Source organism: Labrus bergylta, chromosome 20, assembly GCF_963930695.1.
Source record: "Labrus bergylta chromosome 20, fLabBer1.1, whole genome shotgun sequence".
Lineage (NCBI taxonomy): Eukaryota > Metazoa > Chordata > Actinopteri > Labriformes > Labridae > Labrus > Labrus bergylta.
The window spans coordinates 21053351-21066006 of record NC_089214.1 but is presented as its reverse complement, the minus strand read 5'-3'; the positions used below and the strand labels follow the sequence as shown (position 1 = coordinate 21066006).

General features: G+C 44.6%; 1 protein-coding gene across 2 annotated transcripts in view; it reads left to right on the top strand.

Moving 5' to 3' along the window:
- The window catches only part of nrp1a (neuropilin 1a), a 66103-nt gene that overhangs the window by 10745 nt on the left and 42702 nt on the right, over positions 1–12656 (top strand). For both annotated transcript variants that reach the window (XM_065948732.1, XM_020630971.3), the window contains exon 4: positions 9596–9777. In XM_065948732.1, the coding sequence (XP_065804804.1) occupies positions 9596–9777 (182 nt within the window). The remainder of the gene's footprint in view (positions 1–9595; positions 9778–12656) is intronic.

Sequence of the window (12656 nt, the reverse complement as noted above, 5' to 3'; positions counted from 1 at the left end):
GACCCCTACCGACTCAGGGATAAGTGACAAGAAGGCCCCTCTCTACCATGCATACTTACACAATCTCCCAGGGGATTTCAGCAGAAAGCAAGGGGGGAAAACTGGACAGCCGGCCTCCAACTTGGCAGGAAAGTTTGATTGTAGGGCCAGTAAATGGAAGAGTCACCTTGCCCTCCAAATGTTGGCAAGCATTGGCTGCCCATCAGCACTTAGATCAGACCTGTAATGCCAAACATTCAAACCTCGCTGCCCAGCACCACGGAAAAGATACACCCCCTGGCATGAGGCCCTCACAGCACGCCCTATTTGGCTTTCAAAGTGCTGCATCATTGGAAAAATCTGATTTCTTTGCACACAGTTAGAACAATGCAGCCATCAGAATGAAATAAAGGATGTGGTTTTAAATACTCCACATTGAGCGTCCAAGAGCTGGTCCACACTCAAAGGAAACCACTGATCCATTATCTATACTTGCAAATATGTGCCTATTGTAAAACCTCTCACCATATTTATTTTTTATCACCATCCTTTTTCCTCTTTCTGTTAATATCCAGAAATAGCTTGTCTTGTCTCAAGGTGACTGTGTGGTTTAAGGTCAGGTGTGGCTGCTGGTGGCTGTTTGTGCATATTGTTTACACTCAAGAGGACAATCCAAGTCCTTCACAACACTCTCTCCTATAGGGGGCCTGTTCACAGCCTCCCCTTCCCCCCAACCAAGTGACTGCATGTCCAGCCAGATGACCGGGTCATGAGAGCCCAGACTGTCCCCTGAACCCCCCCACCCCCCAACCACCACCGCCGCCGCCACCGCCTCCACAGACTGCTGAGAGGACAGAGAAAAGGAAGCGGCGGGAGAATGCTTGAGGGGACGGATGGTCTGTTTAATTGAATAATTCCCAGTGCAGTTATTACCACTATTGCCCTCGAGCTTCCTCGCCGTTGCAGAACCTTGTAAAACAATCTCAGAGAGAGCAGAGAGAGAGAGAGACAGAGAGAGAGAGAGAGAGAGAGAGAGAGAGAGAGACAGAGAGAGAGAGAGAGAGAGAGCATGCTCCACGCCGCTGAACCTTTTGCTGAATTTATGTTGGCACCTGTTTGGCAACCACCCTCTATCAGCTATTTGCACTATTTCTCTCGATTGTTTCTGTTCCTTCACTGCCTCTATCAACTGCTCGACTTCATGCCTTCACACTTTTTTCTCTATCTCCCTCACCAGTCTGTTTCCTTTTAGCGCACAAACACCACCAACGCCATCAACCCCACCCACGCCATACTCTTTCTGTCTTCCTGCCCATTGTGGATGAGAGTTTTGAACGGCACCCAAAAGCTTTACCTCTAGCTGACCTCAGATTTAACTCCCCTCCTCCCTCCTCTTCCCTCTCTCTTGTTCTTCTTGCTTTCTTTGAAAGCGGCATGCTCCCCGCACACACAGCTCATTACCCAGCGGGGGAGCACCGCTACCTCCTCACAGCATCAGAAGCAAATAGATGATTGCCTTTGTATATTCCACTCCTTTTTTTTTGGAGAGTGCATGATGTCCTTTTTTCTTCACATGAAATGTGAAGTTATGTAGCGTTCACTGGGCTAATTTTAGTCGCATGTTGAGTTCAGTGGGTCACTGGCTCGAGGTTGTTGACAATTATCTCCATGTTTCCTCATGTTTCTTCTTGTCACATGGTTGACATGGTATTCATGAACATCCTTCACACATAGGCATGAGCAGGATATCCAGTAATAGTCCGTCCCCTAACAAGATCCCCCTTTTAGCGACATCCTCAAAAGAAATGGGACACTGTTCTTGGACGCTTTGATCTGTGTCACTATCCTGGCCTCTTCTGAATGTTAATCATTTGGAGTTAAGGATCAAAAACATCCCAAATAGTCCAAATAAACTGAGACTTTGAAACTGGTTTTAGAACTATTTTTAATTTAAAAAACGTTTATCTGTTATTGTGATTCTTTAGCCTCAGACACAATGGAGCAATATGAGGAAAACTTATTCCAGTCCAAATTTGTTGGCGACTGCAATGAAACACATTCTTTCCCTTTTTTGCTCCACGGTAGTCGATGGTTAACAAACATTGTATCAGAAAGCTTTGGGCTTCCAAAATATGCAAGTGAGGTGATGTGAACCAAGATTAAGACCAAATAATGTAACAGACCATCTACAGCTGGTATTTGGACTGCTTTAAGGAATATGGCGAGATGAGACACATGCTTTATTTACATATTTGTGTATTATGAAGAAGGCTGAGGCTTATGGGAGTTTGAGTCTTTGAGATGAAGTATCCCTGTTCTCCCTCCCTCGCTGCAGGGTGCATGTGCATGCATGTCACTGAGTCCTGTATAGGTGCTCCCCCCTGAGGATGTGTAGGTGAAAAGTGCAGGGCGGGGACAGTGTGCGTTCAGAAAAGACAGTAAACGCGTCGGCCCCCACCGTGCCTTATCGCTGCCTTTGTCCCGGTGCCCTGTTATTTTTACCCTTGACTTTTCATTGTTGTAACGATGGCGTCTCATCAGAGCCGTGGCGCAGACCCCTGTGGAGGACCCTCTCTTTGCTCACCTCTGCCTGCTCCTCTCTCCTGTGTAATCAGAGATCCTCTCAAATGTCAAGGTGGGACAAATGGGAGCCATTCCCTCCAGTAATAGCCCCAGAAATGGGCTGGAGTGCTTCCCCACCTTCTCTCTCTCTCTCTCTCTCTTTCACCTGTTCGCCTTGGAGAAAACACTCAGAACTTTTCATCTTTTCTATCATATTGGCACTCTTTCTTTTCGGCATATTATTTCAGACTTTAATACAAACTTCCTGCCATTCTTTCTTGCCCTCTTAAACATTTGTTTTGGTGTGTATTCACTGTGAACCTTTTCATGATAGGGTTTGTAGCTGACATATTGCACAATACCTCTCAGAGCTATTGACTATATGTAATAGATGCTGCTTTACTTCTATGAAGTGTGACTTGTAGCCTCAGGGCTGTTGACTCAATGTGTGAAAGCATACAGTACTTTGATGTATGAATATTCATATCACATGTAGCTGCATATAGAGCACTGCTGTATGCTGAGCATTTTTATATCCAAAGCTCTCTTAGCAGGGAAAATGCTAAATGTGTGTGTTTCCATTTGGCCATGGGCTCTTTTCTTATTAATACTGATTACTCATTCTCACTGAATCAAATTGATTCTACTCACATCTGCATGTGCTTTATTCAGCTTTTATGTTGACTTACATTTTACAACCCCACAGTGCTCTGCAGGTTGAATCAAATGGCAGCTCTCTGTTTTGTACAACATCAAAATAGTCTTTATTGACACACATTGTTATACAGGCAGCAAAGCTCAATTTTTATTCCTTTTTGGACGATTTAAAACAGCTAAAACTGTTAAAAATCTTAATGAAACTCCAATAAAAAAAATTAGCATTTGATGAACAGCCTTTTTTCTTCACTTTTTATAAGAAGCAACATTTTCTGAGCTCCTCAAGAAGAGTCACTCTATTCTTAAAAAAAGACAACAACCATGTTTAACCAAAAGAAGATGTATTGCTTCTATTGTTTGAACGACTGTCACATAGCCACATCGCTATAATCAAGTTATTGTGACCTATTTGTCATGCTTTGCAATTTTAATGAGGGAAGAAGGTCAAAGTGTGCGTAACAGGACGACTAAAAATATGCACGGCTCAGTCTCTGCCCTGCAGGCGTGTCTCGGTGTCCCAAAGGGGGAATAGAAAACTAGTCAGCTGAACATACTTGAGCACTGACAGGGTTAAAAGTGCATTAGGTGTTACATGTGAGATGAGCGTGGGGGATTTAGTCGCCTTGCTAACAGTGGAATCTATTGTGGTCAGTTTGATTTCGCCTGCTTGTTTTACTTCCCCTCCGCCCCCCTCCAGCACACAACAGTCTGAGCCTCCTCTGTGCTGAGCAGAAAGGATCCCCCCTTGGGGCAGAAATCTCCCTTTGTCAGTCTGTACTCATATTTCCAAATAAAGGATTATTGTGCATGTTGCAGAGGGAGGGGGGACGCAATAATTGAGCCTAAATAGCCAAATTCATTAATTTGATTGTTGGCGACAGCAGATCTCTCGACAGTGTAATTAGGGAAGCTAATGGATGGAGGTACGCTAAATCCATCAATGCTAATGATAATTGCTGTTCAGGAAAGGAAATATGCTTAACAAACGTTTGGCCACCGCCGCCGCAAAATCACAAACAGCCACCGCATCTAAAAATATGTCCGAGCTGAGGGTTAACCTTGCGGGGGTGACACCCAAAAGAGGCCACTTGGAGGAGTGCAGCTGAGCCGTCTGTGCAGGGGCATATCCATCTTTTCATCCATCTTTTTTCAAAATATATTTTCCCTCCATCCATCCATGTGGCAGCGTGGTGGTGAGCAAAGCAATCATGCCCTTCTCCCCTTCGCTTGACAAGGAACCACTTCTGAACCCATCAGCTCTGATTGGTCGGTGGTTTATCCTGCTGGGTGGGTTTACCGCGTTCTGAGGACTTCAAACTCCTGCAATTATTTTCTGCAGATTCAGGAGTGGAGACACATCAGCGGGGGAAGGGTGATAGCTAAAATAAACTTCATGCTTCATGGTCAAGCGTCTATTCTAACGATGAGGTCTTAACCTTCAATGGAAATCTTACTGTTGGCAATTCAATTAAGGCCTAACGTCTTTAGCTGGGGACATTAAGATGTAAAACGGGTTTACTGCAGCTACTTTTTTCATATGTCCAGGCAAGCTGACAACGGGAGTCATTCCAGCTGGACTTAGCCAGAGGACAGAGGGAACCTGTGCTTCTAGTGCGGGTTGATGAATGTCACATGCAAGAGAGAGGGGGAAACAGAGAAAGGGAGGATTTTATTTCAGTGAGGTATGTCCCCTCTAGGCTTGGAAAAGGTAAGTTGTCTCGTGCCCCCTTGTACAAATGTTAATGATGTTTTTCCGGGGCCCCAAGTGACAGTTTGTTAACCAAAACTCCTTAAAACATGAAGTCCCTGGGCCTTTTTTTTTTCTTCCAGTTTTCTGACAGCTGACAACTTAGTCCTTTTCCCCTGCTCAGCCCCCTGGGGCTCACAGAGCTGTCCCGTGTCTGTTGTTTAGGCTTTCCCACTTGTGTAGTACAGAGATGTTTTGACATGTTGTAGGTGACATGTTTTTGTGAAACAGCAGGCTCTATACCGTGACAGCGGCAGAAAGAGAAATGCCTGAGAAATGCACAGGACATTTTGCTCTCCTCGCAGCTGAACTAAAGGGAGTAGTAGCAAAGAAAGAGCTCTTGTTCTGGGGGTTTCCACAGCTTATAAATGGTCTGATTAAGAAATCTAACCAATTGTATGGGGCTTATGCAGTCTGTCATAGTGTTATTCCGTTGCCACAGATTGCATTGCTTTTGTAGAACCATATCAAGCGGACGTTTATAGAGGGAGGACAGATTATATCCATGGGAAAGCTTCAGGCAGTATAAGTTTTATATTGTTAGGCCGACGGTTTGTCGCCTTCTCTTTGGCTTTGCAGGGAGGGCTAATGTTCTTGTTTGACACTAGCGGATTGCTTTCTCTCTGTGCCTGAAGAAAGAAGGCAGGCTAATACATTTGAGTCGGTGAAGCGAAGGTCGTTGAGAATTACATTCACCCCTCCCTTCGCCCCCCTCTCTTTTTTCCCTTTAATTTCCCCACTGGATTGGCAAACCGTTTTTACTATTAGCACTGTGGTAGGCTGCTCACTGTGTGCCTGTGTGTAATCGACTGTGTATGTGTGTTGTTGGCGTGCTGGCAGGCCCACCCAGACGCAAAGCCCGACGAGACGGATAAATAGGTGCACGGCTCAACTGGATTGTATTGTTGTGAGGAATAAAAGACACAACAACGGCAGTGATACGACGTATAAAAGCATTTTTTTTAAAGCCCCTACAGAAGAGCAATATCTGTTTTACTTGGCAGGTTAGGACAACGTAAATGAGCGGCAAGACCCTCAAACTGTTGGGAGTTAAAGCAGGCAAAGTTAATATTATTCTTTTTTGGTTCTAGAGAAAGTGGGGTTCCCAATTGAGTCATGGAATTGTGTCCCTACAGGTGTTCAGAGCAATAGATTACAGCTACATTTAACACGTCTGGCAACAAGAGATCCTTTTGCACGCATCAAACAGCCCGGCCAAGCACTTCCTGTAATGTCTTCCAGATGATAAGGGCCTGGATGGATCTGTGTTAGCAGAGTGCAGTGTGGGCTCAATCGTGCAGAACTGCTGGAGTTCAGGCTGACATGCTCGCCATTTAGGCACAAATAGAGACGTTTTACATGAGGGGTCTCTTCTTTCCTTTCTTTCGCTTGCATATAGAGCGGAAGCGAGGACCCCCAGGGCGTTTTCTCTATTCCTTCTGCATCCTCTCCCCCGCTGTGCTGCCTTTTACGAGGGCCATCCGAGCTGATGATGTGCCGGGGTAAAAATGCAACAGCTTTGTGGAGGTGTGAGGAGTCGAAATGGAAACAAAAATAAGAGTGTCATCCTTGTTTGGATGGGGAATCAAGAGTTCATGAGGAAAGGCAAAATGAAAACATTGACTGACATCTGCTCATGACACCCTTCACTGATATATCATGCATGTACACAGAAAGCATAAAACCACACACAAAAACACACACACATAAACACACCCACTCGGCTTCTTCAGCTGCACTGCAGCTTGCTCTTCTCGTCTTCTTCATCTCTGTGATGCATCTCAGCATCAATTTTTTAGGCGTCTGGCAATGTTCAGCTTTTGGCAGTTGCATGGGGTTCGGAGGGGTGGGGGACAGGGGCTCTGAGGTGAATTATAAGTCGGCTGATAGAACAGAGCAGGGCCACACAAAGATTGATGCTCTGTGTTGTGAGAGAAAGATGGAGGAGAGGAGAGGAGAGGACATGAGAAGGAGAGGAGGAGAGGAGAGGAGAGGAGAGGAGAGGAGAGGAGAGGACATGAGAGGAGAGGAGAGGAGAAGAGAGCAGGAGAGGAGAGGAGAGGAGAGGAGAGGACATGAGAGGAGAGGAGAGGAGAAGAGAGCAGGAGAGGAGAGGAGAGGAGAGGACATGAGAGGAGAGGAGAGGAGAGGAGAAGAGAGCAGGAGAGGAGAGGAGAGGAGTTTATGTTGATGAACTCTGTCTATGGCACCTTATAGGCAGAAAAATTGGACTTCAACAGAAATCTTAAGTAAGGTTAACAGTGATAAAATTATTTAGCACTCATGTCTTCTTTTCCTTAACAAGGATGAGGATGTATTCCCGTGACTTAACTCGATGATGATATCATTGCAGCAGAAAACAACAACAATGATCCCTCCTTCAGGGGACTTCAGAGTGATCCTCTAAATAATGAGTGCCATGTAGCCTGGGGTAAATGTTGTAAACACCATGTAAAAAACACTTTTTTTCTACTTTGCTGCAGCTGATAAAGCCGCTAAAACAAAGGTGGTCAAGCTGAGCTGACAGACCAAGAAAATCTTTTCTGATATCAAAGAGAAGAGAGGCCAAACGAATCGAAAAACCTCTAAGTTCAGAACAAAAATGAAGTGAAAACAGATTTGAATCCACTTGTAATAGTTTCAAGGTTCAAAGAGAAACAGGATTGCCTCTCATGGCCTAGTTTTAAAAAGACAGACAGCTGCTCCATCTAGCAAACCTCTAACCCAAGGAACTGAAAATTTAAAGGAGGGATGAAGAGAAGGCACTTGATGCACGTTGACAGCTCAATATCACCTCAGATAAATCTATCCAAGCAGAAAGACGAGTGAAGTCATCCATCCACTGCACCTCCTCCTGGGAGCCAATTTCAAGCAGCACCAGCTTCCTTTAGTAACCCCCCTGTCCTTCCCTCTCAAAAGCTCACTCCTTGTACTTGCAGTAATATTTATATGAAGTAAACCCAGTGTATACACCTCCCCAGCCTACCCAGATCACTTCAGGTAACTTTTGTTTTTACAACAAAATACTTTTGAGGCAAGAGAAGGAAGCCAAGGTGCCAAAGAGTGCGTGTTGATACAAGTCGGGCCCCACCTGAGGGATTTCGCCCACCCTGAGCCATCATTCAAAGTGTAAATCGCCTTATTGTGCGAAAGCCTGCGCATTAAGCAAATTGAGAATCGCTAAGGAGACGTGATGTTTTGACAGTAATTTGGGAATCAAGACAAACTATGAAAACAGGCCCCCCTTTTGCCCAGGAGGCACATACTTTCTGCACAAGACAGAGAGAGCATGTGTGTAACTAAAGTGCCCTCACAGCTGCTGAAAATGATACTCACACGTCAGAATTCAGTTTTTGTATTTATTGCATTTTTTTTGGTTTCTGTCTCTGATGAAGACGGAGGACCATCACAGCAGGTCATCAGGGCTTTGTGCAGGAATGTGTTCCCCTTTAGAGGCCTTGTGGAGCTTGGCGTGAATCAGGGTTATGGGCAATTAGGAAACCTGAAGTCAAATCAACGTTTGGATCGACTCTCAGCACCATCATCTGCAGTCAGAACACAGCACGGAAAAGTCATCTGAAGCATCATGCAGACTTACACACACACACACACACACACACACACACAAGAAGCGAAAACCACAACTCAAATCGTTCAATGTAACAAGTGCCTGAAAACACACGTTCTGTATATACACACATGCAAGGGACTGCCAGAGGCTGTTTAGACCACCCTCATTGGCCAGTCCGCCTAATTTCTCTTTCACCCGATTAAGTTTCACACGGCAGATTCCATCCGTGTGTGTGTGTGTGTGTGTGTGTGTGTGTGTGTGTGTGTGTGTGTGTGTGTGTGTGTGTGTGTGTGTGTGTGTGTGTGTGTGTGTGTGCGTCATAGCTCCTGTTCCAAAGGCCTATTTCAAAGCTGTTTTCCTTCCTCTGCTCCTAAACTCCTCGCTGACTCAATTAGGCGTCTGCTCCCTTCTGTAGCCGTGGGTCTGAAATTCCATTTCAGTGGGATGCTGTGTGTGTGTGTGTGTGTGTGTGTGTGTGTGTGTGTGTGTGTGTGTGTGTGTGTGTGTGTGTGTTTGTGTGTGTTTAACAGCTTTAACACCTGCTTCATTCTATGCACCAGCTTAAGCCAAAGGCTGAGATATCATCACTTGTAATTCCCATTTTCTCTTATAAAACAGGCCCACACACATCGTCAGTGTTGTGGTTAAACAGGAGATGGATAAGCGTTCAGGTTCAGCAGTTGAAACAGTTAGGTAAATTCAACCTGTGCTCTGGGCACAGCACCTCTGCAGCGAGTGTGTTTGTGTTTGTGTGTGTTTTCCAGGTCGATATAATGAAAGCAAAGCCTGCCCACCTGTTCCCTGAGTTTTAACCTGAGACCTCATTAGTACACAGTGTTTCATTTCCACTACATTACCTGCACAATATGCTGTGCGGCTCTGGTTATGTGCTCCTCCGAGTATGAATGTATGTGTGTTTATCTGTGCGTGTGTGTGTTCAGGCACAACATGAGCCTAATTTCCTACAAATCCAATTTACCTCTTTGGGAGGAAAGCAACAAAGAAGTGTATGAAAATCCTGCCTCAAGGGGTTCCAAACTTTGACTAACACTGCTTCTATTTCTCTCGCCTCTTCTTAGGTATGACTATGTGGAGGTGCGGGACGGTGTGGATGAGAGCGGTCAGCTCGTGGGGAAGTACTGTGGGAAGATCGCCCCGTCTCCCGTCGTCTCTTCAGGAAACCAGCTCTTCATCAAGTTTGTGTCGGACTACGAGACTCACGGGGCAGGTTTCTCCATCCGATACGAGATCTTCAAGACAGGTGGGTGGCCTAACACAGCTGGAGCTTCACTTTACCCCCACTCTCTGAAGTATTACCTGACATGTCACTAATACTTGAAATACTGTAGACCTGCACTCACATCTGTAATATCTATCGAATGTTTCATCATCAGTTTATTTTTATCAAATTAAGTGTGTCACCTAGTTATTATTTCAAGAGGAAAACCCTGCAGACACTAGTGGCAGTCTCAAGGGTGTATTGCTCAAGCTAATGCTGTATTTCTCAGGTTAAGGAAATCATTTTCCATTAACCTGTTTGAGTTTTAGATGTACTGTGTTGAATTCTATATCCCTGAACCTTAAAGTTACAGCTGATTTGAGAGAAAATTGTACCAATTTCACATTGCATGGATTCCTTCATTTGTCTCCATATTAACCTAACTGGAAGTAACTGTTCTTTGTAGCATTGTAATTCATGTCACAGTCATTTGGTGAATTGAATTGCTTTAAACAAATACACTAGCATGACAATATTGTGCACTCTGAAATCATTAGCTTCGGTTTCTTCCCCATAAAAACTACGTCCTGCAGGGGTTACTTTTCCTTTCAAGCACTGAGTCCAAGATCAAGAATAGATTTTCATGCATTTCAAATAATCTAGCAGCTTCTTCCATTCGACATAGAAAACAGAAGACATTTGCGCTTTAACAGTATGGTCCTTCATTGTAGGGAAAATGAACTGCAGTGTAATACTTTGTGATAATACTCCAAACATTGTGTTGAAGTGCAAATGATTTGCCTAACACCTGAAAGCTAACTCTGACTTCTGAAACACTGATATAAGTTCCATATCACAAATAAATCAGATTTGTCTTAAACTATCAAACACCCGCAGTATGATTGGATGGAAGTTGCAGGAATACTTTCGATTTTTGGGATTTAAAAAAAGAGCCGCTCCGTCTAATTTCATGGTTTGTTTGTGATTTAGTTGAAGCACCAGAGCGTCAAATTATGCAATCGCAATATGGCAGCCAATATGCTCCGTTCAAAAGCAATGAATCATTGTCCCATATGTTCCATAATCATAGCAGCTTGTTTTAATGTGCTTTGAATCATTGTACAATGAGCATGGGTATAATTTGCTAAGCATTGACTTGACAACACACTGTTTCATTGTCAGACGGCAGTCCAAATCGAGGCTACGGTTGGGGTTTGGAGAATTTAAGCTGATGAACTGAATGGAGGGTTAGAAAGTGCTTTCACCTTCATCTGTTGGAGTGCTAGAATCAGTTTGAGCTTCCTTCCTTAATGTTAAAACTAAAAATAAAGACCTCTGAGTAATCTGGCCGGGAATCAGACGTGATAAACCACAAATATCCTCAGGGGATGTCTATCTTATCACAGCATAACATGATGCAGAATTTCCTGTTGCTTGGCTGCATGTCTTTGTTTAGACTGGAGGAAGGACGAGGAGGAGGAAGGCACATATCTGGAGAGTGACTCTTAGGCAGACAGGTGCTCCAGACTCCACTTTCATTAATTAACCTAAGCAGCAGTCTATGGGAAGGCCTCCCGTGACCCTCGGAGACATGATGAATGGCCTCGTAAGGTCCCTCCTTCCTCTTACTCTGGGATGGTGTGGGTTTGTGCTTGTGTTTGTGTGTCGCCATCACAGCAGGGCAGCTGGTGGAGTGTGGGTCCATTTACGAGATCAAAGCGAACACTCCACCCCGACAAACTCATCCGCACAAATCGCCGCCTCATTCCCCTTAATAAGGACCCTGAATGTGCTGTATTCTTCCTGTGATTAGCTCGGTATTTTCTCAGTCTCGGCTATTAGCCAAGACTTATGAGGCGTGTTAGGGGATGCAGTGCTGATAGTGCTGAGCACACTGAGATACAAGGAGGTACGGATCTAGTAAGAAACTCAGATGTTATGGATAGTAAAATGATCAATCTACTTCTGCTGGATCGGGAAATATACTATATACTTATAACATGTAGTCTGACCTCGGCTAAAACAGAACTTTTTCATTTTGTTTCGCAGTAAGTGCCACTCCCTCGAGGACAAGGGCAGCACTGTGATGCAGTTGTAAATTCAGACTGGCTTTATGCTTTGACTTTGCCTTGTTTTGACTGCTGCAGCACAGTTTGCAAAAGAGAACGGCGCTCTGAGATCTATTTACATCCCTGTTTGTTTGTTTGTTTGGGAGAGAGAGAGAGAGAGAGAGAGAGAGAGAGAGAGAGAGGGAGAGGGTGAACCAAACAAAAAGAGTGATTCCAAGGTAGCTGATTAGTACAGCTTATCAACAAGCAGGGTATTAGCTGGGAAAACATTGTGTTGGCTAACACATGTAACGTTAATGATGATACACAGATGCTCTGATAACGGATGGAGGAATGGGAAGCTTGCGCCTCTGCATGCCAATGAAGTGAAATGCAAAGAATGCAGGCTGTTTATCAGTGTGATGAGAGGCCTGAAGATCACGGGAAGTCAACCCCAGGGACTGGTGCTGCCTTTCATCTGGGGGGTACGTGCAAGCAAAGGTCATGTTGAAGATAAATATACCCACAAAGCAAACACATGTACTCCCTTCAGGGATCATATGCCAACTTCAACAAGTATGTTTACATGTGCAAGCTTACCCACTTAAGCCATTGACTATGTAAATACACTTTCACACACATACGTCAACAAGCTGGCATTTGCAACGTTTGCTTTCATCAACCGTAGCCTGCAAAGTGTCTAATTGGAAAAAGAACAGGTTGTTTTGCGGCTCTCTGCGGCCGTTTCCACAACAGTCTTTACCCCTCTCTCTACACCTCATTCCCATCCAACCATCTTAATTAGCATGGGCTATTTATTTTATGGCCTGCAAATTGGCAGCCTTGCTCCGCTGGCTGAAGTCTGGCAAGAGA